We start from the raw sequence: 19,259 nt of genomic DNA on the forward strand, positions 1-19,259 counted from the left end.
TTTACCTTATCATAGCTTAGTCACAGCTATGTGGCTCTTTTCTTCGTACAATCAATGAATTCAAGGTTGATGCATCCAATAAACAATAATTTATATTTATACAGATAATTCTTTATTACTTTTTATGAAATAATTTATATTATTCGACTCCTATATTGGATGCAGCACTTTACAAACTAATTTGTTATGTATATTACAGCCATTGTATACTCTGTTTGTTTGAAAAGAGTGGCCGTTGAGTTTCTTGTATGTTGTTCTCACGAGCTCAACTTTTCCCAACATGTAGTAAATTCAGTAATTTAAAAGAAATATTTGTAGTGACGATTCAAAAGCGCTTAGTTTAAGCATAATTGAATAAATTTTATTTGACTTTGACTTTGACTTCTAAAATACTTCTTACGGTCGTTCCCAATATTCATCCTATCTCTTACTTGAGATAAAAATCGTAACTATCGTTGACTTTTCTGTCCCAATAAACTTATCGACGGTAACTCACCTTATCTGTACACGCTGCCTGTGAATGGGACGACATATACCAGCGATAGAAGTTTGTATTGAAATTGCAATTCACGCGTCCCAATATAAGGCGATAAGAATGACTTACCGGGTATATTGGGACAGCTTCAGATTATTGACAGCTAATTACTGACAGTACAAGGTAGTAATTTATCTATATCTGTAGATAGTATATTGGGAACGGCCGACTCACAGAATCTTATCATACGATATTTTAACGTAAATTAATCTTATTTTAATGCATAATTTTAGGTTGGTGAAAATGAGTTAACCATCAATTTCCTATCGCCTGTTGAGGCAGCAAAAGTTCGATCAGACAAGTATTTTACAGCACCGAATTGTGTTCCTGATGTATACAATGGGGAATGCCACGCCAATCAATTACGGAAAATGCAAGCTTCGTTCAGTTGGGATTGGGGCCCAGCTTTCCCATCAGTTGGAATTTGGTACTAAAATAATAATAATAATATTGACACACTTTAACACAATCTAAATAAATTGTTATTTTAAAGTTATTCCTCACTTCTGGGATAAATTATTATACAAATCTTATAACATCTGGATGTGTGGCGGTCCTCCACAGTGCGGTTTTCAAAGAGCTTTCTTCCACGTACTACAACGCTGTGGAATAAGCTTCATTGTGCGGTGTTTCCGGGACGATACGACATGGGTACCTTCAAAAAGAGCGCGTACACCTTCCTTAAAGGCCGGCAACGCTCTTGTGATTCCTCTGGTGTTGCAAGAGAATGTGGGCGGCGGTGATCACTTAACACCAGGTGACCCGTACGCTCGTTTATCCTCCTATTCCATAAAAAAACTATATTTACAATACTAACTGCCAGCGCTTAGGTTTCCAGTAGCCTTATTGAGGCGCGAAGATAGTATTTTGAACATTCTCCGCGCCTCTGGGCCCCACGGGCCAAGTGTCTCGACACCAAATGGCACTCACCAAGACCAACATATTTACGAATTATAATATAATATTTATTTAAATTAAATTTGTAACCTTTCTCTTAGATAATTTATAGACAATTGATAAAAACAGGCAAGGATTATTAGTTTAGTGCTACGTCATACACTCGCTTCTTTGTATGACACTTTGTGTTAGTGTGCGTGAATTGCTCAAAATAGAGGTTAGTTCTAAAGTCAATTTTTTTCAACGTTTTCACAGCTGTCATAGTCTATCTAGATTCTAGACCTAGAAATGATCTTAGCCAAAAGCTAACGTACAAATGATTTCTTTTTTGTTTTCTTTAGTGTTAATTCCGCCAGTATTTGTTTTAAAAACAATTCGACACGTGTTTCGCCTCTACACGAGGCATCCTCAGAACGTGTTGTCTCGCCAAAATCTGGCACGAGACAAGTCATCGTGCCAGAAATCATTTGTATAATTATGGATTTCCGCAAAGTAACGCCCACTTCAATAAATTTTCCTAATTGTTAACTTATCATTTACAACATCGCATGATATACACTATACAGTCTTGTCCCAAATATTGTTACAAGGAAAAGAGTTTCTGAAGTAAAAATTTCTTTAGCCGTGAAAACTTTTCTAAACCGATAAGATTTTCCCCTATCAAAAAGTTTGGGTACTTTCGTATCACCGACATGCTAATGACTAGCGCACCCGATAAATAAATCTATATATGTACATAAAAAATGAATTGCTGTTTTTTAGTCTTGCTAAAACTCGAGAACGGCTGGACCGATTTGGATAATTTTGGTCTTGAACTATTTGTGGAAGTCCAGAGAAGGTTTAAAAGGTGAATAAATAGGAAAATGCTGCTAAATTAAATAAAAACAACAAATTTGTTTTTCCTTTGATGTGTCCATACATAATTTCTATGAGAGAATTTATTGACGCACGGTTTGACAGTTCTGCTGTGAAACAATTTCATTACGACAGCAGGGTGCATATTTTACGAAGTAATTTTTGATGTTATGATATATTATTGACAAATTTATATAAAAACATTATTTTATTTATTATATACAGAACAACGTCTGTCGGGTCAGCTAGTAATAAATAAAAAATGTATAAAAAAGTATATTTAGTTGGACACTTCTTGGATGGGTTAAATCTCGCGCGTCGCGTCACTGAAATGCTTATAGCAGTAGGTATATCTGTAGCTATACAGCTGACTTAATGTGCAACATTAGTTCTGTGTACATCTTATAAGTGAAATTTAAATTGTTTTTCTTCGCTGTTACACTCTTGACAGAGTGGTCGTGGTCATCACGGAGTGAAATCTTTTGGGGCAGATGTGATTCGCCCCACGAGAATTCGCTACCTTTCCCTGCTGGCCGACAATCTAGTGCACTCTGGTGGACCGCCCACAGCAGAAAAAGAAATTGAAATTATAAATTTATTTGTTTTTAAACATTATGAAATTTAAAATTTTAATACTAAAAGTTCTATCTATCCCCTATGGTATCTATACCGTAAATACATAGGGGGTAGATACCTAAGGTATCTACCCCCTATGTATTTACGGGTGTGGTTAAGGTGACACTAAATGCCAGCGACCTTGAGCGATATGAGTTCACGGCTGCCGGCCCGCCATCTGTGTAACAAAGCCAATATTTTCAAAATTCTTGCGTGGAAAACAGTTTATATGCTTACAATCCTCGTTATTCACTACTTATCTGAATAAATGAACCTACACAAAAAAGTACAAGCTATAAGAATAACTTTTCTGAGAAAAGTACCAAAAAAATGCGGCACTCCATGCCAAAAAACTTGTTTAACTTCAAAGAAATGTGGTAGTTCAAAAAGGCTCGGCAGTGTTAACTATAACCAACAGCAAGCATTAGCAACCTACAAATAAGACTTAAGGTTATGTATAACAGGATTAAGTAGTGTTCATAGCTCGAAATGCTATACTTTCACCACAAAACTTGTCTTAAAACACCATGTTTGCGTGTTTTCTGCTTACTCTTCGCCTTAAAATATTGATGGAAAGTAAACATTTATTTATAATTAAATAAAAAAAAACTGTGTTTTTCCTTTGCGTACCGCGATGTGGTATTGATTTCATTACCCTATTAATTTTTTAATATTCGTCGCATATCGCCTAAAGTCTCTAATTTACATGGTTCTAAGCTTGCTGGGGGCTAACAGACTAATCAAAAAGCGAAACGGAGATCCGAGCTCGCCTAGAAATTGCTCGCGTATCTTTTATGAGGATGAGGAAAGTTCTTTGCAGCCGTCAACTCCTGCAATGCTACATTTGGCCCGTTTTGTTTTATACGGTTGTGAGGCATGGAGCTTAAATCAAATCAAATGAAATCAAAATATTTTATTGCAAGTCACATTTTACAGTAGGATGGTTGGTACATTAATAGGTAGACAATATGTGACGCCCTGCAAGGGCACAGCAACGTTATACATAAAAAAAAAAGAAGTCATATACATTTTTTACATTCTTATACTATATTGTAACTAATTCTCACACTTGTTATTAAAAAATTCGGGTAAATCGTAGAAGCATTTTGAAACTAAAAAAATTTTAAGATGTCTTTTAAATAGAGAAGGCTTCTCTTTATTTTTAATCTCGTTTGGGATGTGATTATAAATTTTTATTGCCATGTGGTGAGGGCTCGATGACACTAATGACATACTTGTTTGGGGAATTTTTAATTTGTTTAAATTTCTATTATTTCGCTTGTTATTTGGTAGTGTTGAGTATAAGTCCGAATGTTTTTTAACAAATTTACATGCTTCTAGGATGTAAATTGAAGTAAGGGTTAAAATTTTGTGTTTAATAAAATATGGTCTACATGAATCCATCTGCTGAATATTTTCTAAAATTCTGATACATTTTTTCTGTTGAATAAATATATCTTTTATTTCACTACAGTTTCCCCATATTAATATTCCATATGATAATCTAGAATGTGCATATGCATAATAAGCAGCAATGGCAGATTTGAAATCTGTTACGCGTTTTAGTTGGTAAAGAGCATAAGTAAAAGATGACATTTTGCTTTTTAATTTCTGTAGATATGGCTTCCATGTCAAGTGTGAGTCTAAATCAATTCCCAGTAGTGTAGCTGTGTCAACTGTTTCAAGTTGTGAATTTTTGTAAGAATAAGATATATTTAAGGGGGATTTTTGATAAGGTTTAAAAGGTATAATTTTAGTTTTATTAATATTAAGTTCAAGATTATTATTATTTAGCCAATAAAAGATTTTGTCCATTGTAATATTTAATTTTTCTTCTAGTTGTTTTAAATTAGAGCATGGGATCAAAATAGAAATGTCATCAGCAAAAAGAGTACAATCATCGTCTATTAAGTTAGGAAGATCATTTATGTATATGAGAAACAATATACAACCCAACACACTGCCCTGTGGAATAGATCCTGATAAGTGAGCTTTATTAGATCTTATGTGGTCTATCTTTCCAGTCTCGAAGTTAGTATTTTCTATTTCCACATATTGAAAACGATTATTAAGGTAAGATTTGAACCATTTATGGGCAATTCCTCGAATTCCTGAGAGAAATAATTTTTCTAGTAAGATATCATAAGAGACTCTATCGTATGCTTTGCTCATGTCAAGCAGTAGGCCAACTGAATATTTTTTATTATTAAGTGAATCAAATATTTTTTGTATGTATTTGTATATCGCTAAAGTTGTGGAATGGTTTTTCCTGAAACCATGTTGGCTTTCATTTAGGATATAATATTTTTCCAGAAAACTACTTAGGCGTATAGCCATTGCAGTTTCAAATATCTTCGCTGATGTAGGTAGAAGGGCAGTAGGTCGGTAATTATTTACATCAGATGTGTTTCCTTTCTTATATACCGGTTTTATTATGGATATCTTTAGATCGTCCGGAAATAATCCTTCTTAGTGGAAGACTTACGTAAAAAGATTGAAGCCTTCGAGTTGTGGACGTATTGTAGAATGATCCGCATAAGTTGAACGGCTAAAGTGTCTAACGTAGAGGCCCTTGTCAGAATGCAGAAGAACATCGAGTTAGTCAAAACCATCAAACAGCGTAAGATCTCGTACCTCTGTCATATGCTGCGCAACGAAAGGTACCGCCTGCTGTAAACTATATTGATTTTTTATTGAAAAAGTCTTGGCTCAGAAATATAAGGAAGTGAACTGGCATCAAGACAAAGTCCAAAAACTCTTCCGCTTAGCCATGGACAAGGAAAAGTTTAAAATCTGACTGCTGACCTCCCAGTAATGGAGTCCAAGGCACGTGAAGAAGTAGAAACGTGCTGTGCAATGCTATCACAGTAATTCGCTTTAACGACCCACTCCATTTTAATACTCCAAGAATAAATAACACAGATTTGCTCGAAAATACAAAACACAATAAATATTCATATTATAAGAATGACATATTCCAAATTCAAACTCAACATTATAGTTCTTTTTTTATTTTAACAGTATTTATGGTCAAACTATTGTGACTTCAATTAATATTTACGGATTTACTTCATTCCTTGAACTGCCGACAATTCTTCAATCGTTTTTCTTTAATTAATTACTTTAAATAATATAAGATTAACTTCAAAATTAATAATAATATATAATTGAATATTATGAGTAACTGTAACGAGGACACGCTTGTTCATATAAATATACTTAAAAAGACCTTGGGTCGAGTACGCTGTTATATTTTTGTGCAAATATTATCTTATATAGGTTATTTTATTCTTGCTCTGCACGTAATATAATTTTATTTGATATTACAAGCGACCGCCAGTGTTTTCTTCACAATAAGGGACGAGACAATCAGGATGTTCAGCTGATGGTAATTGATACGCCCTGCCCATTGCAATGCATTGCCGTTCAGGATTCTTAAAAAACCCAAAAAGTCTGAGCGGCACTACAATTGCGCTAGTCACCTTGAGACATATGATTTTAAGTCTCATTTGCCCAGTAATTTCAATAGCTACGGCGCCCTTCAGACCGAAACACAGTAATGGTATAAGCCATACAGCTTCACGGCAATAATAGGCGCCATTGGGGTACCCATAATCTAGCCGGCATCCTGTGCAAAGGAGCCTCCCACTGATAAGGTGGTGCCTGCTACAGTTTTTGAGTTTAAAGCTACATAAAAAAAAATTAACAAAAAAACAACCGACCCCAAAACACTATTCCAAAACAATAGATATAATGTGCACTAAAAAGTATAAAAATAATTACGTATTTTTATACAATCTAATTAATTAATCTTATTCTAGTTACGATTATTGTTATTTTTGGAATCGGTGTCCTTCCGCCGCGACCCGCTCTCGCCTCCTCACGACTCAAGCACATCTCACCTATAACTATGTATGTAGTAACAAACCTATCTTGGATGACACCGGCTCCAAAAATGACAATAATCGTAACTAGAATTAGATTAATTTTCAATACAGCAATGAACGTAAGTGCTTTGCAATTTAATTACAAACAGTTAGTAATTCTGCCACAGATGGCACCCTTACTGTAAGTCGTTAAGGATCATCATATTCGACTACGACAATTACTTGACCATAACTATGTTATGGTAGATGACTTAAATATCCGGATAGCATAAAAAAGATTCGGCCGAGTATCGTTAATTTGCTCCTAAGAATTGAAGAGTTCCGTTACTTTGTCATGGATTCCGTAATCAGAACCTAACCAAACTCTCACCAAACTATCTTTGAAGTATATCCTTTCCAATAAAAAAAGAATAGTCGAAATCGGTTGGCGCGATATTGAGTTATTCGTAATTGTCAGATCTGGACCAAATTACACGGGAAGCACCAGCTTTCAAATAAAAAAAAGAAATATCTTAATCGGTTCACTCAGTCGAAAGTTTCAAGGTAACAAATGATGAATTGAGAACCTCCTCCTTTTTTGAAGTCGGTTAAAAATTGGCCATATTTTCGATGGGCAGCGGCATTATCTTAACCATCAGCCGTTTGAACCTTAGGTATCAAGATAGGCTTCCCAACCGTGCTCTAAAATATAATATTATTGTACTTACTTCTATTACAGTAGTTGTAAAGAACACTAAAATTGTTTTTTTTTTTGATAATAATATTTAGAGTGGACTTAAAAGATAAATGGTCATTATATGAATATATCAATCATTATATTAATATCATCATCAACATCAGTCGGAAGACGTCTAATGCTGGACAAAGGCCTCCACAAAATATTTCCACGACGATCGGTCCTGCGCTGCCCTAATGATGAGGGTCAAGGATCTGGTCAAGATCGCCGGAATACGTTGAATGAGGGCCTCGTATTCCGGCGATCTAGACCAGATCATCCGTCCATCTTGTGTGGGGGCTACGAACACTGCGTCCTCAGGTACGTGGTCGCCATTCGAGGACTTTTCTGCTCCTCCGACCATCTGTCCGTCGAACTATGTGCCCTGCCCACTGCCACTTCAGTTTCGCAATCAATATAAATGTACTGATTGGTAACTCAAACTGAGGTAGGTATTTCTGAATACAGCGACAATTAGATGGGTCGAATTAGCTGCAAATGCACTACTACGCTTGTCAATTGAGTTGACTTATTCTGCTAAATAGCATTACACTCCAACTTCACTTTTAAATATTCTTGATTGATAACTTCTTTTGGTATGAGCTAATGGCCTCTTTGTCTTGCAAAAAAAAACACAAATAACTTTTACAAAATACTAGTAAATACTTTGACAATGCCATTACTCAATAGAAGTCCAAGCTACATGTATTTTTTGTGATAAGCGCCATCTATTTGCTCTAAAATTAACTAACAACTAATGGATGTCGGGCCTTTTGCAGTTTCTTAATTTGCTTCTAAAACTCATTAAGAATATCAGTATGAAACGAATTACATCGAAGACTTATTTAAATATATATAAGAAATGGTATTTTCATTGTGATCAAATGTTCTGAGGACATTCGTATTAGGTATCTTTGGTATTTTATTATTCATTGTAGTTACTGCTATGTTGTATCTCCCCAAAACTTACCTACAAACAACTTTAGCAAACTTGTATAAAAACAGCTCAACTTTTCTCATTATTCAAAAGTGAAAATCATTAATTATTAAGTAATATTATTAAGTATTTTCTTATTAATTGTGATTATGACATATCTTAAATTTTAAGCTGTAATTTTATCTGTAATTTAATTAATATCAAATTAAACTAAACAGTATTATGTAATTTAATTTAAGTTAAGATTGTTTGTATATCTATGGGTAATGCCTGAAAATAAAATGATTTATTATTATTATTATTATTATTAATTAGTTAACGATTGTTTTTCAGTAAACGTGCAGTAGAACTGCAGTTTGCCGATACATAAAAATTTTATCACGTTGACAGGTGTCGCGTAGCAGTGCACCAGTGGGAGGCTCCTTTGCACAGGAAGCCGGCTCGATTATGGGTATCACAACGGCGCCTATTTTTGCCGTGAAGCAGTAATGTGTAAACATTACTGTTTTTAAGTCTGAAGGGCGCCAGAGCTAGTGAAATTACTGGGCAAATGAGACTTAACATATAATGTCTCGAGGTTACGACCGCAATTGTAGTGCCACTCAGAATTTTTGGGTGTTTCAAGAATCCTGAGCGGCACTGCATTGTAATGGGTAGGGCGTATCAATTACCATCAGCTGAACGTCCTGTTCGTTTCGTCCCTTATTGTACTCTTTATATACCCTCTCTGCAATCAGACATCAAACATGCAATCATCTCTGCAATTTAGTGCAAAGTTGGCAGGTGTAGAAGCACTGGCAATACGCAAAACAGTACAATCTTGACGGGATTGCTTCATTTACCAAATCTTCGGGCCAACATATTGCAACGAATCGAGAGTGCCCTCCTCTCTCTCTCAATATCACAGTCATCCTACATGTCCCAGGTATTTCAACTCTGTTACAACTCAAACCGCTGAGCCATCCAACAACACCTCAGGTACCCCGGACCTTTGCCCGCACGAAATACCAACATTTCTGTCTTATTAAAGTTATATTTCAGACCGTGAGCATTCGCATAATGCTCACAGACGGAAAGCAACTTCCTAAGTCCCTTGATGGACGGGCTGAGAACCACCATGTCATCAGCGTAGCTACCATACGTATACCAGTTACACAATTTTTTCTCCATAATCATATATCCACAAATACGTTTGTTTTATTGTTTTTAAACTTTTTCACAACGCACGACGGTATTTTTAAAATATTTTATTGCGACGCAAAGTGATCTGTCACAGACGATGGCAAATCTCATAATGGCGGCCGATCGGCTTGTATTAGTGTAAGTGTATGCGTGGGGGCTATGTATTTACACGTTTACCGGCTTGTTTTGGTGCCTCACTGTTATGTAAGGTGACACGGAGTCCTTATTTTTTTACTCGTCCGTGATGATAATAGCATTTATAATTTTAGGAAACAACTGACAATAGAACTATATAACGAAGCTATTATAAGATCAGTCACCACACACATTGATAAAAATGGATCGCTTTGGAGCCTCAAGATTGTAGCCTATTTAGAGACTGGGAGTACACGCATCAAAGGGTATTTGACAGCGACTTTGTCCGTGAATGCGAACCAATACGTGACTATTCGAAATGATGTAAATGTACTGGCAAGAGATGATGGGACAGCAGAAGCTGGACTTAACTTTACAATCAGTGAGGTAAGTGGCAGAAAGAGCAGATGCGATTACTACTGGGAATTTAAAAGTATCACCTTATCTAATATATAAAATTCTCATGTCGCGGTGTTTGTAGTTAAACTCCTTCGAAACGGCTGCAAGTGCATATTGGGTAGGTCTGAGAATCGGACATCTATTTTTCATCCCCCTAAATGTTAGGGGTGGTCCACACCATTTTTTTTAAATTTGTTTGATTATTAGTCAGAATTAAAAAATACATACAGCTTCAAATTTTCACCCATCTACGATCAACAGTTACTTTTGTATCGCGATTTTAATATCGGCAATACAACGTGTGCTTGGTCAGCTAGTACTATATAAAATTTTCTTGTCTTGGTGTTTGTAACCAAACTAATCTGAAACGGCTAAACCAATTTGTTTCAAAATTTGTGTGTTCATCGGGTCGGCCTGAGAATCGGCTAACATGTAGTTTTCATATCCCTAAATGATAAGTGTCCATCCACCCCTGAATATTTATTTTATATTTTTTTGACAATTTTTTTTATTTTATTATTTAGCATTATAAATACATACAACTTCAATTTTTCACCCGTGTACGATCAACACCTATTTTTATATCGCGAATTTTATATTTTTCCGTGCCATACTGTATAAATCCGCTATAGTTTTTATTTTTTACATACTAAAAAATATCAAATACATCAAATTATAGATAATAACATTCTTATTCAATTAAAAAAATAAATATACTTTCCGGGCAATATATTTTGGCTAATCAAACGCGCCATTTTGCGCGAGGTTTCTGTGACGTCAGAGTCTATTCCAAGAATCTATATTGTACTAATAGATGTATGGTCGGTTTTTTCCTTTGGTTATTCTGCAAAAACTACTGAACTGATCCGAATAATTCTTGTACCATATGATGCAGCGTGTTTCGGAGATATATAATATGTTGGTGATTACTTACTTAGAACCTATAAATTCGCAATTAAACTATTCATTCCATGACATTTCATTACATATAGTGATATATTTAATAAGTATTCTCTGGTGCCAAAGATACTTAGAAAACTGCACTAGATAAAGAAAGAGTTCCAAGAGACTCAACTATTCGAGCAAAGTAACCATTTGGCCGAGTGCAACGCAGAGCTGCTCGAATAGTCGGGGACGCAGTGCTCTGTGAACCGCTAGATAACTTGACGTTGCGTAGGGACGTCGCTTCATTGTGTGTTTTCGACCGCATTTATCCGAAGAGATGTCTGATTGCGAACTTTCGTACAACCAAGCTGTGAAATGAGCTTCCTTCTGCGATGTTGCCAGGACGATACGACATGGGTACCTTCAAAAAAAGCGCGTACCCTTTTTTTAAAGGGCCGGAAACACTTGCGATTCCTCTGGTATTGCAAGAGAATGTGGTTGGCGCTAATCATTTAGCATCAGATGACCCGTACTCTCGTTTGTCCTCTCATCCATACAAAAAAATCAATGAGAAGAGATAAAGTATATCCAACAACTTGCTTAAATTGCTGTGGTATATATTCAAACTACCTACCAATATTGAAGTGAGTTTAATGAATAGTTATGAGTATTTTTTATTTAGTTTACAATTTGATTGTTGGTTACTTTAAAAATGCAAAAACTTAATACAGAATCTTAACATTACAACAGAAAATAATAATTGATATGGTAATTCCAATTAAATTTTTCTGCATTTATATATTCTTTAGTTTTAGATATTAATGTGAGAAAATATGAATTGAGAAAACTTAAAAAGTTATTTAACTATCACATTGCAACTTTCACTCTTTTAAATACAGAAGTAATACAATCTGGGTTCGAAACACAAAAACACGTCATCAAACAGCATCTATATTTGGAAGATCATCTGATTGCGTTTTAACAAAACCACTTTCAGTCATTGTAAATAATAATTATACAAATCATTGTATAATAAAAAACCAATATATAACTTAATATATCGCTAACAACCGAAAATAATAATATCTAGGAACCATACCATTGCTTATGATTATCTAGTCTTTGACGTCACACTGCCCTTCGACCAATAGCATTGCGTTTCTATGTGTTATATTTCGTGCGTATTAATTGCATTTTTTCAGCACAAATTTAATTAAAAAAGAAACTAAGATAAAATAGATAATAATAAAGATTAGAAATAATATTTCAACTAAATATTTACCCCTTATTCATACGCTAACTTAAAACAGCCGCTTAGGAGTGTTTTTTCTCATTCTGACTTAGATCAATAGAAGAAGACAGAACGAGAATTAGCAATGCTTTAAGTTAGCAGACTATTATGAAAAAGGGGGTTAGTTACATGCATAGCCCTATTATGTTACCTATACTAACCATAGTTATATAATAATAAAACAACAAAATAATTTTGAAGTCATTTATTTTTCCTTATAATATAATATTAAATTGTAATAATATTTTTTTTAATTCACTTTAAATGTTTCCTCAGTCTCCTTGTTATTTCACACAAAATGACAAACCACAAATCTTACAAACAATAACAAAAGAATCACTTTGTTATGATTCTACACTGGCCTGCAAAAGTAAGTATCACACTTTTCAAATTATTTTTTTTTATTAACTATAGAAGGTAGAGATTTAAGATTAAAAACGTTTTGTTGCAAATTTTATAGGCTTTAATTCTTAGAAACTAAAATTATACATAAGTAACATTTTTAACTTAAAAAAGATAAAACAATGAAAATAGACATTTTTGGTTTAGTGTAAAAAAATTCAACTTAAATGTATTACATGTCATTTAATTTTTAATAACTGGTATTGCCTCCTCGAGCTCTGATTACAACTTCGAGCCGGTTTTGGCATACTGAACACTAGGTTTCGGAGCCGATGTTGGGGAATATTCTCCCATTCTTCTGGTGGTGGTCTGCGATTTCTGACTAGCCTCCCAAGCTCATCCCAGGCGTGTTCAATCGGGTTGAGATCAGGACTTCTTGATGGCCAAGCCATCACGCTGATACCGACCTCCTGAATATACTCTTATACGATATGAGCCGTGTGTGGCCGGGCATTATCATGCATCAGCATCGTTCCATCACCCATATTTGCTAAATACGGCCCTGCATACTCATTGAGAATCTCTTGAGCATATCTTTGCCCAGTGAGGGTGCCATTTTCTATGGCTACTAGCTCTGTGAGACCTTCTGAAGATATGCCCATACATGTACACTGCCTCCACCGTATTGGACTCTTTCTGAGATGCAGGCTTGAAGGTATCGCTCACCAGGTCGCCTGTAAACACTTCGCCTTCCATCAGAAGTGTAAAGGGAGAATCGAGACTTACCTGCAAACAAAATTCTTGACCATTCTTCTTCATCCCACTGCATGTGTTCACGGGCGTATCGCAGTCTCGCTACTCGATGCTGTCTCTCGAGTTTTAGGCCACTCGCTGGTCTTCGGGGTTTCAAATTTGCTTCAGCAAGTCTTCTTTTCACTGTACTGTCACTAATGTAGTCATTCCGGGTCTGAAGTAGCTATTGCTGGACTTCAACTGCATTTTGGTGGCGATTTCTTAACACAGTGGAAATAATATAACGATCTTCTCGGGCACTGGTACACCTGGGTCTGCCATTACAAGGTCTCCTCAGATGGTGTCCAGTCTCTTCGTACCTTCGCTTTACCTTCTGGACCGTTCGTACCGTCACATCCACCATTCTTGCAGTGCGACGCATACTGATGCCTAGTTCCAGAAAAGCCATGATCCTAGCACATTCTTCAACTGAAAGAGGCATGATAAATAAATGTTATGTGCTTTTTAGCATAAGCTTTTAAAACAAGACCCATCGATCTTGAAAAAAATTTAAAACAGTAAGAAAAATATGAATGGTAAAATTGTAATTCGGAAACGTCCACTTTGAAAAAGGAATGGTTTTGTTTTTGAAGTTTTTTTTCAGCCAATACTTAAAAGAAGGTTTCTGACTATAAAGTTTTTATGTACAAAATTAAATTCTCTTTGGAGTCCTTTTTATTTCGAAAGTATATCTTGTGAACTTAAAACGTTATCCCAATTTTAAAAGTGTGATACTTTTGAAGGTAAGTGTATTATAATAATAATAAATTTCTTTAAGGGGCAACAGAGGCCCATATTTTTATAGTAACAGGCTTAAAAAACTGTGTTAGTATATTATAATTTCTACGGTTTGCATAATATAATATAATTTATCCTCAATACATAATTAAAACATAGGATAACTTTGATAACAATCTGAGACAGTGTGTTTTTATCGGACAAAAACTTGAACGAATCGTTGCAGTATTGGCGAATCCAGTTTTCCCGCTATCATATTGAGGATACTGTTTGAGCTCGAACGCAGCCTTGTCAGGACGGATGACGTCCTTTTCCTTATGATGGCATAGAAATCATCCGTTCGTGCGTCAGCAAACATGCCTGATGCCGAACAAAACCGCGGCAAGCCCAGCGGCATCCTGCCGCCGAATTCCACCTTCGCAAGACACGCCACAAGTTAGGATTTCATCCCCACCATCTGGATGTGTGGCGGTCCTCCACAGTGCGGTTTTCAAGGAGCTTTCTCCCTCGTACTACAAAGCTATGGAATGAGCTTCCTTGTGCGGTGTTTCCGGGACAATACGACATGGGTACCTTCAAAAAAAGCGCGTACATCTTCCTTAAAGGCCGGCAACGCACTTGTGATTCCTCTGGTGTTGCAAGAGAATGTGGGCGGCGGTGATCACTTAACACCAGGTGACCCGTACGCTCGTTTGTCCTCCTATTCCATAAAAAAAAAATCCTAAAACTGTTGTTATACTGCACCCTTAGCGTGTCGAATGTCTTTTGAGTTGAATTTCTTTGTAGTTGGTCCACAGCCAGAAACATGTTCGCGATATCCTTTTGCGTGGCACAGTCCGCAACACTCACTAGTAAGCTCGGCCGAACATTCAGTTTGTTATTTGCTTTCCAAAATTTAGAAAAATCCTTAGCTTTTCTGTGATAAGCGATTATGTCCATTTTTATCTCGTCTTGGTGATTTTGACACCACCACCACAAATGTTAAAAGTAGGTTAAGACCTACTTTTAAATTTTTTTCGAGAATAGCACATCTCATCCCAAGTTCTTTCAGATCTAGGTGTAATCTCCTATGTAACAACCAAAGGGCCTACCATCAACTTTTAATAAGCGATGGGATTCCGATGCAGCTGAGTTTAGGTACCTAAACTGAATCATTAAAATTCGCCTTTTACTGAATGGCGTTTGGATCGCTTATGAAGAATGAACGAAATAAATTTGTCTGTGGTGCGCGGTTTGAGAAAGAGATGACGCTCTACAGTCGTTGCATGCGCTGCGTTTCGAAACCTAAAATGATATGATTTTAGCGGTTTTTTTTTGCGTAGAAAATACTAAAAATACATTTTAAAATTGCGCTTTATAGCGTCAAATTATAAACCATTAAGTCCTTTTTTGTATTTATTAAATAATAGTAATATAAATAAATATAGTTCTTTGAATTACAAATTAAATGTTTACTTAGGTGTTTTCGTAAAAATATCGAGTTATGAACGCACCTCCGTTTGATTTGACAGGACATAGAGGACATTTTTTTTAATCCGTTCTTGCGAACAGGCAATAGCCTGGGCCCTTAGTGCCTCGTCTTTAGTATTTTAATTTGTGGTATTTATTTTCAGTATTTTGTTTTACAAAAAAGTCCAATAAATTATTCTCATCTCATCTTTCATCAATAAAATTTTCCCTTTCTGTATGTTTTCACTGTTTTTTAAAAGTTATTCACTTTCCTCTAAGGAAGTAGCAACTTTTTTCGAATCGCTCACTTTGACACATAAGCTATCCAATTTTGGTTGAAATATTACATGGTACGAATGAATGAACGAACTAAATCAGTTTCCGATTCAATTGACATAATTTTTGACATTCAATTAACATCATTGCGATTTAATAAGTTTGATTTGATGTCAACCTAAATTAACTAAGAAAGCTCTTATCACGTCGTGGTACGAAAATCGCGGCGATGACGCGACTCTTCATTGGCATCCTGCGCTCGGGGTACTTTCCAAATAACTGGAAGGAAGGCCTCGTCATTATGATCCCGAAGCCGGGGTAAGACACCGCACTAGCACATAGCTACCGGCCCATCACTCTTCTGGCGACCCAGTCTAAGATATTCGAATCTCTCCTGCTGTCACTCCTAAGACCCTACATAGAGCTTAGGGAAGAACAGTTTGGATTCCGCGCTGAACACAGCACCACGCTCCAGCTGTCCAGGGTACTGCACACCCTCACCGCTTCTCTCAACAAAAGAGAGAAAGCTGCGGCAGTATTCCTGGACATGGAGAAGGCGTTCGACCGTGTTTGGCATACTGGACTCGTGCACAAGTTAGCTGCAACCTCGACACCTCCCCGCCTGGTGAGGATAGTCCCCAACTTCCTTGAAAACGAGAGTAGACGATGCCATTTCAGCTTCCAGGATTATCTCTGCTGGTGTACCGCAGGGGAGCGGTCTGTCTCCCCTGCTGTACGCAAAATAAACAAATGACATCCCGCTCGAGCCGTCGGCGACTCTGGCGCTGTATGTAGATGACGCGGCGTATATTACATCGTCACTCAACCTAACGCACGCCGCCGTGAAGATGCAGCGCCAGCTGGACACCCTGCCAGAATGGCTCAACAAGTGGCGGCTATCGGTGAACGTTGGCAAAACCCAGGCGCTCGCGACTGGTAGTGTGCACACTGGCCAGCATAGGTTGCAGCTAAACGGACAGGACATTTCGTGCACCCCGACGGTAAAGTACCTCGGGGTCACCATCGACCGCCGGCTCAACATGAACGAGCACGTCACGAAGACCATCGCGTCGACAAACGTCGCGATGGCCTTACTTCTTCCAGTGCTCTCCTCAAGCCTCCCTCTGAGGGTGAAGGTCTTGGTGTATAAGAACCACCTACGCAGCCGACTCACGTACGCCGCGCCTGCATGGTACGCGCTCGTGAATCTAACTAACCGGAAAAGGTTGCAAACCGTGCAGAACAACATCCTCCGCCGCATCACGGGCGCACCATGGTACGTGAGGAACCAAACAATCCAGAGGGACCTAAGAGTCGAGGGCTTGGACGACTCGCCGTCAACATGTTCGCGCGTGCCGACTCGTCCGATCTCCATCATCTGCGAGATCTGGCCCCCTGGCACGCGCGGCCACCTGACAGCCGCCGCTACCCGCGCGATATCGTGCGGGACGAGGATGAAGAGTGACGTGTTTGCGCGCGGCTCGGCTGATCGCCCTCCCTCTTCTTCGGTGCTGATCGTCAAGGCCCGCGCAAACCGGCAACAATCACCGGATCTCAGCTGAGGGAACAGGCGCTCCCTCAGCTCCAAAAAGATGACCACAAAGGGGGGCATCCGCTCCCCCAACATAAATACCATAAATTAAAGAAGATGACCGCAGAGAGCAACGAGAGAAGACCACGACGTAGGAAGTGTGAAACTAACAACTAGTATTTTGTATGAGGTATTAATCACTGTTACTTTTGAGTCACAGTGATACCTAGTATAACATTTTGCCTAGTACTTCTCAACTGTAGAATTTGAACAACTTGAGTAATATTATTCAATTATCATTGCATATCTTGCTTGATACTACAAAACTTATACGGCCTTACAAATAAAATTGGCATAAAGTTATAACTAAGAATAAACCAAGAAAATGCAAAATGTTTACAAATAGACATTTCGCTTACGATTGGTTTATTTATTTGTTTATTTACGTATAACGTTTCCCGTTTATTTGCAAGATTGCTTGTCATTCGGAAAACTTCAGAATTATCATTGTATTGACAGTGTTGTCAACGATATTGAAAATATTTTGCATATTCTTTGTTTATGCTTAGTTATAACTTTATACCAAGTCTATTTGTAAGGCCGATAAGTTATAACTAATTTTCAAGTAATTTACAACTTCTGATCTTAGTTCTTTGAAAGTCATAAATTATTATAGCTTTGTACTTTGCATGTTTGATATCACATAATCACTAATCGTCATATTTAACATTATATAGAGTGATGAAGGGTTTAAGAGAACCACATCCCGCAGGCAACAGGTTCTCCTCTTCAAAAATACTGTATTCATTTGTACTGTGTACGGCAAAAATTATCAATACTTAATATCCGTCTGACTTACTAATACGGAATAATTTTTAATAGCGCGTTCCTGTTTCTATTTGTAAACGTACACAGCGCCATCTAGTTTGAATCCTGTGAAAAATAACACGGGCCGTCCCAACAATTCAATTGTACTACTACTTCTTATTGTCTCTTGACAACTTTGAAATAGTAGTAATTACTTGATTGACCACCAAGTATAATCCGGCTAAGTTTGAAAGCGAACGGTTGCTTAAAACGTAGTGGATCTCCTTTGTTTTACTAGATACTAGCTACTTATAGCCGTCATATGTCAATGACTTCGAATGAATTAACACATCATGGAGGGTTTATGACTGGGTTGATTACAAAAAACATGCATTTGCTTTTATACTATTAGTTTAAAGGATTACTAGTCAAATCTTTATGAACTTGGATGTTCGGAAGAGAAATTCCTCAACATGATTTTACAAGTTTTTATTCGTAAATAATATCATACGTCATACATACTTAATCATTATAGAATAAAAAATAAATTATAAATTCATTATTATTATTATATTGAGTAGAACGAGTGTTCAATGCGCCACCTTTTAAGAGGGGACGCTAGCAGCGTTATTCCATACAAACGTATTCACCATTTTTCTCCCTGGATAATGCTTCTAGAGAGGAGATTTTGTGTCACAAAATCTAGATACGCTAAAGCTATGTCTGTACGTTTTTTTTTCAATCAACTAACGACATAAGAAAATATGACTCTTCAAACATTTTTTTTATAATATGTCCAACGCGAATAGTCCCCGCTGTCGGCTATCGCTTTCAGATAACTGTTACTGCTGCCTCGTATTCAAAGGGGTAGAGAAGTCGCTTTTTTGCGTAGAACGGAGCTAAAGCTATCGATCTCTGCGTGTGCAAACTTAGCTGAATAGTAAAACGTGTCAGCTCCAACAGTGCTCCGAAGGCATTGATATACTGGACC

At 36.9% G+C, this 19,259-nt stretch overlaps 2 protein-coding genes across 2 annotated transcripts in view; both read left to right on the forward strand.

The window, feature by feature from the left end:
• Nucleotides 1-19,259, forward strand: part of LOC126972325 (uncharacterized) — a 768,748-nt gene that overhangs the window by 236,635 nt on the left and 512,854 nt on the right. The gene's annotated exons all lie outside the window — the stretch shown is intronic.
• The window catches only part of LOC126972329 (beta-mannosidase), a 46,036-nt gene that overhangs the window by 12,776 nt on the left and 14,001 nt on the right, over nucleotides 1-19,259 (forward strand). Inside the window, exons 4-5 of the mRNA XM_050819003.1 lie at nucleotides 769-962; nucleotides 9,893-10,145. Coding sequence (XP_050674960.1) covers nucleotides 769-962; nucleotides 9,893-10,145 — 447 coding nt within the window. The remainder of the gene's footprint in view (nucleotides 1-768; nucleotides 963-9,892; nucleotides 10,146-19,259) is intronic.

The sequence above is a fragment of the Leptidea sinapis genome, chromosome 26 (assembly GCF_905404315.1).
Source record: "Leptidea sinapis chromosome 26, ilLepSina1.1, whole genome shotgun sequence".
NCBI lineage: Eukaryota > Metazoa > Arthropoda > Insecta > Lepidoptera > Pieridae > Leptidea > Leptidea sinapis.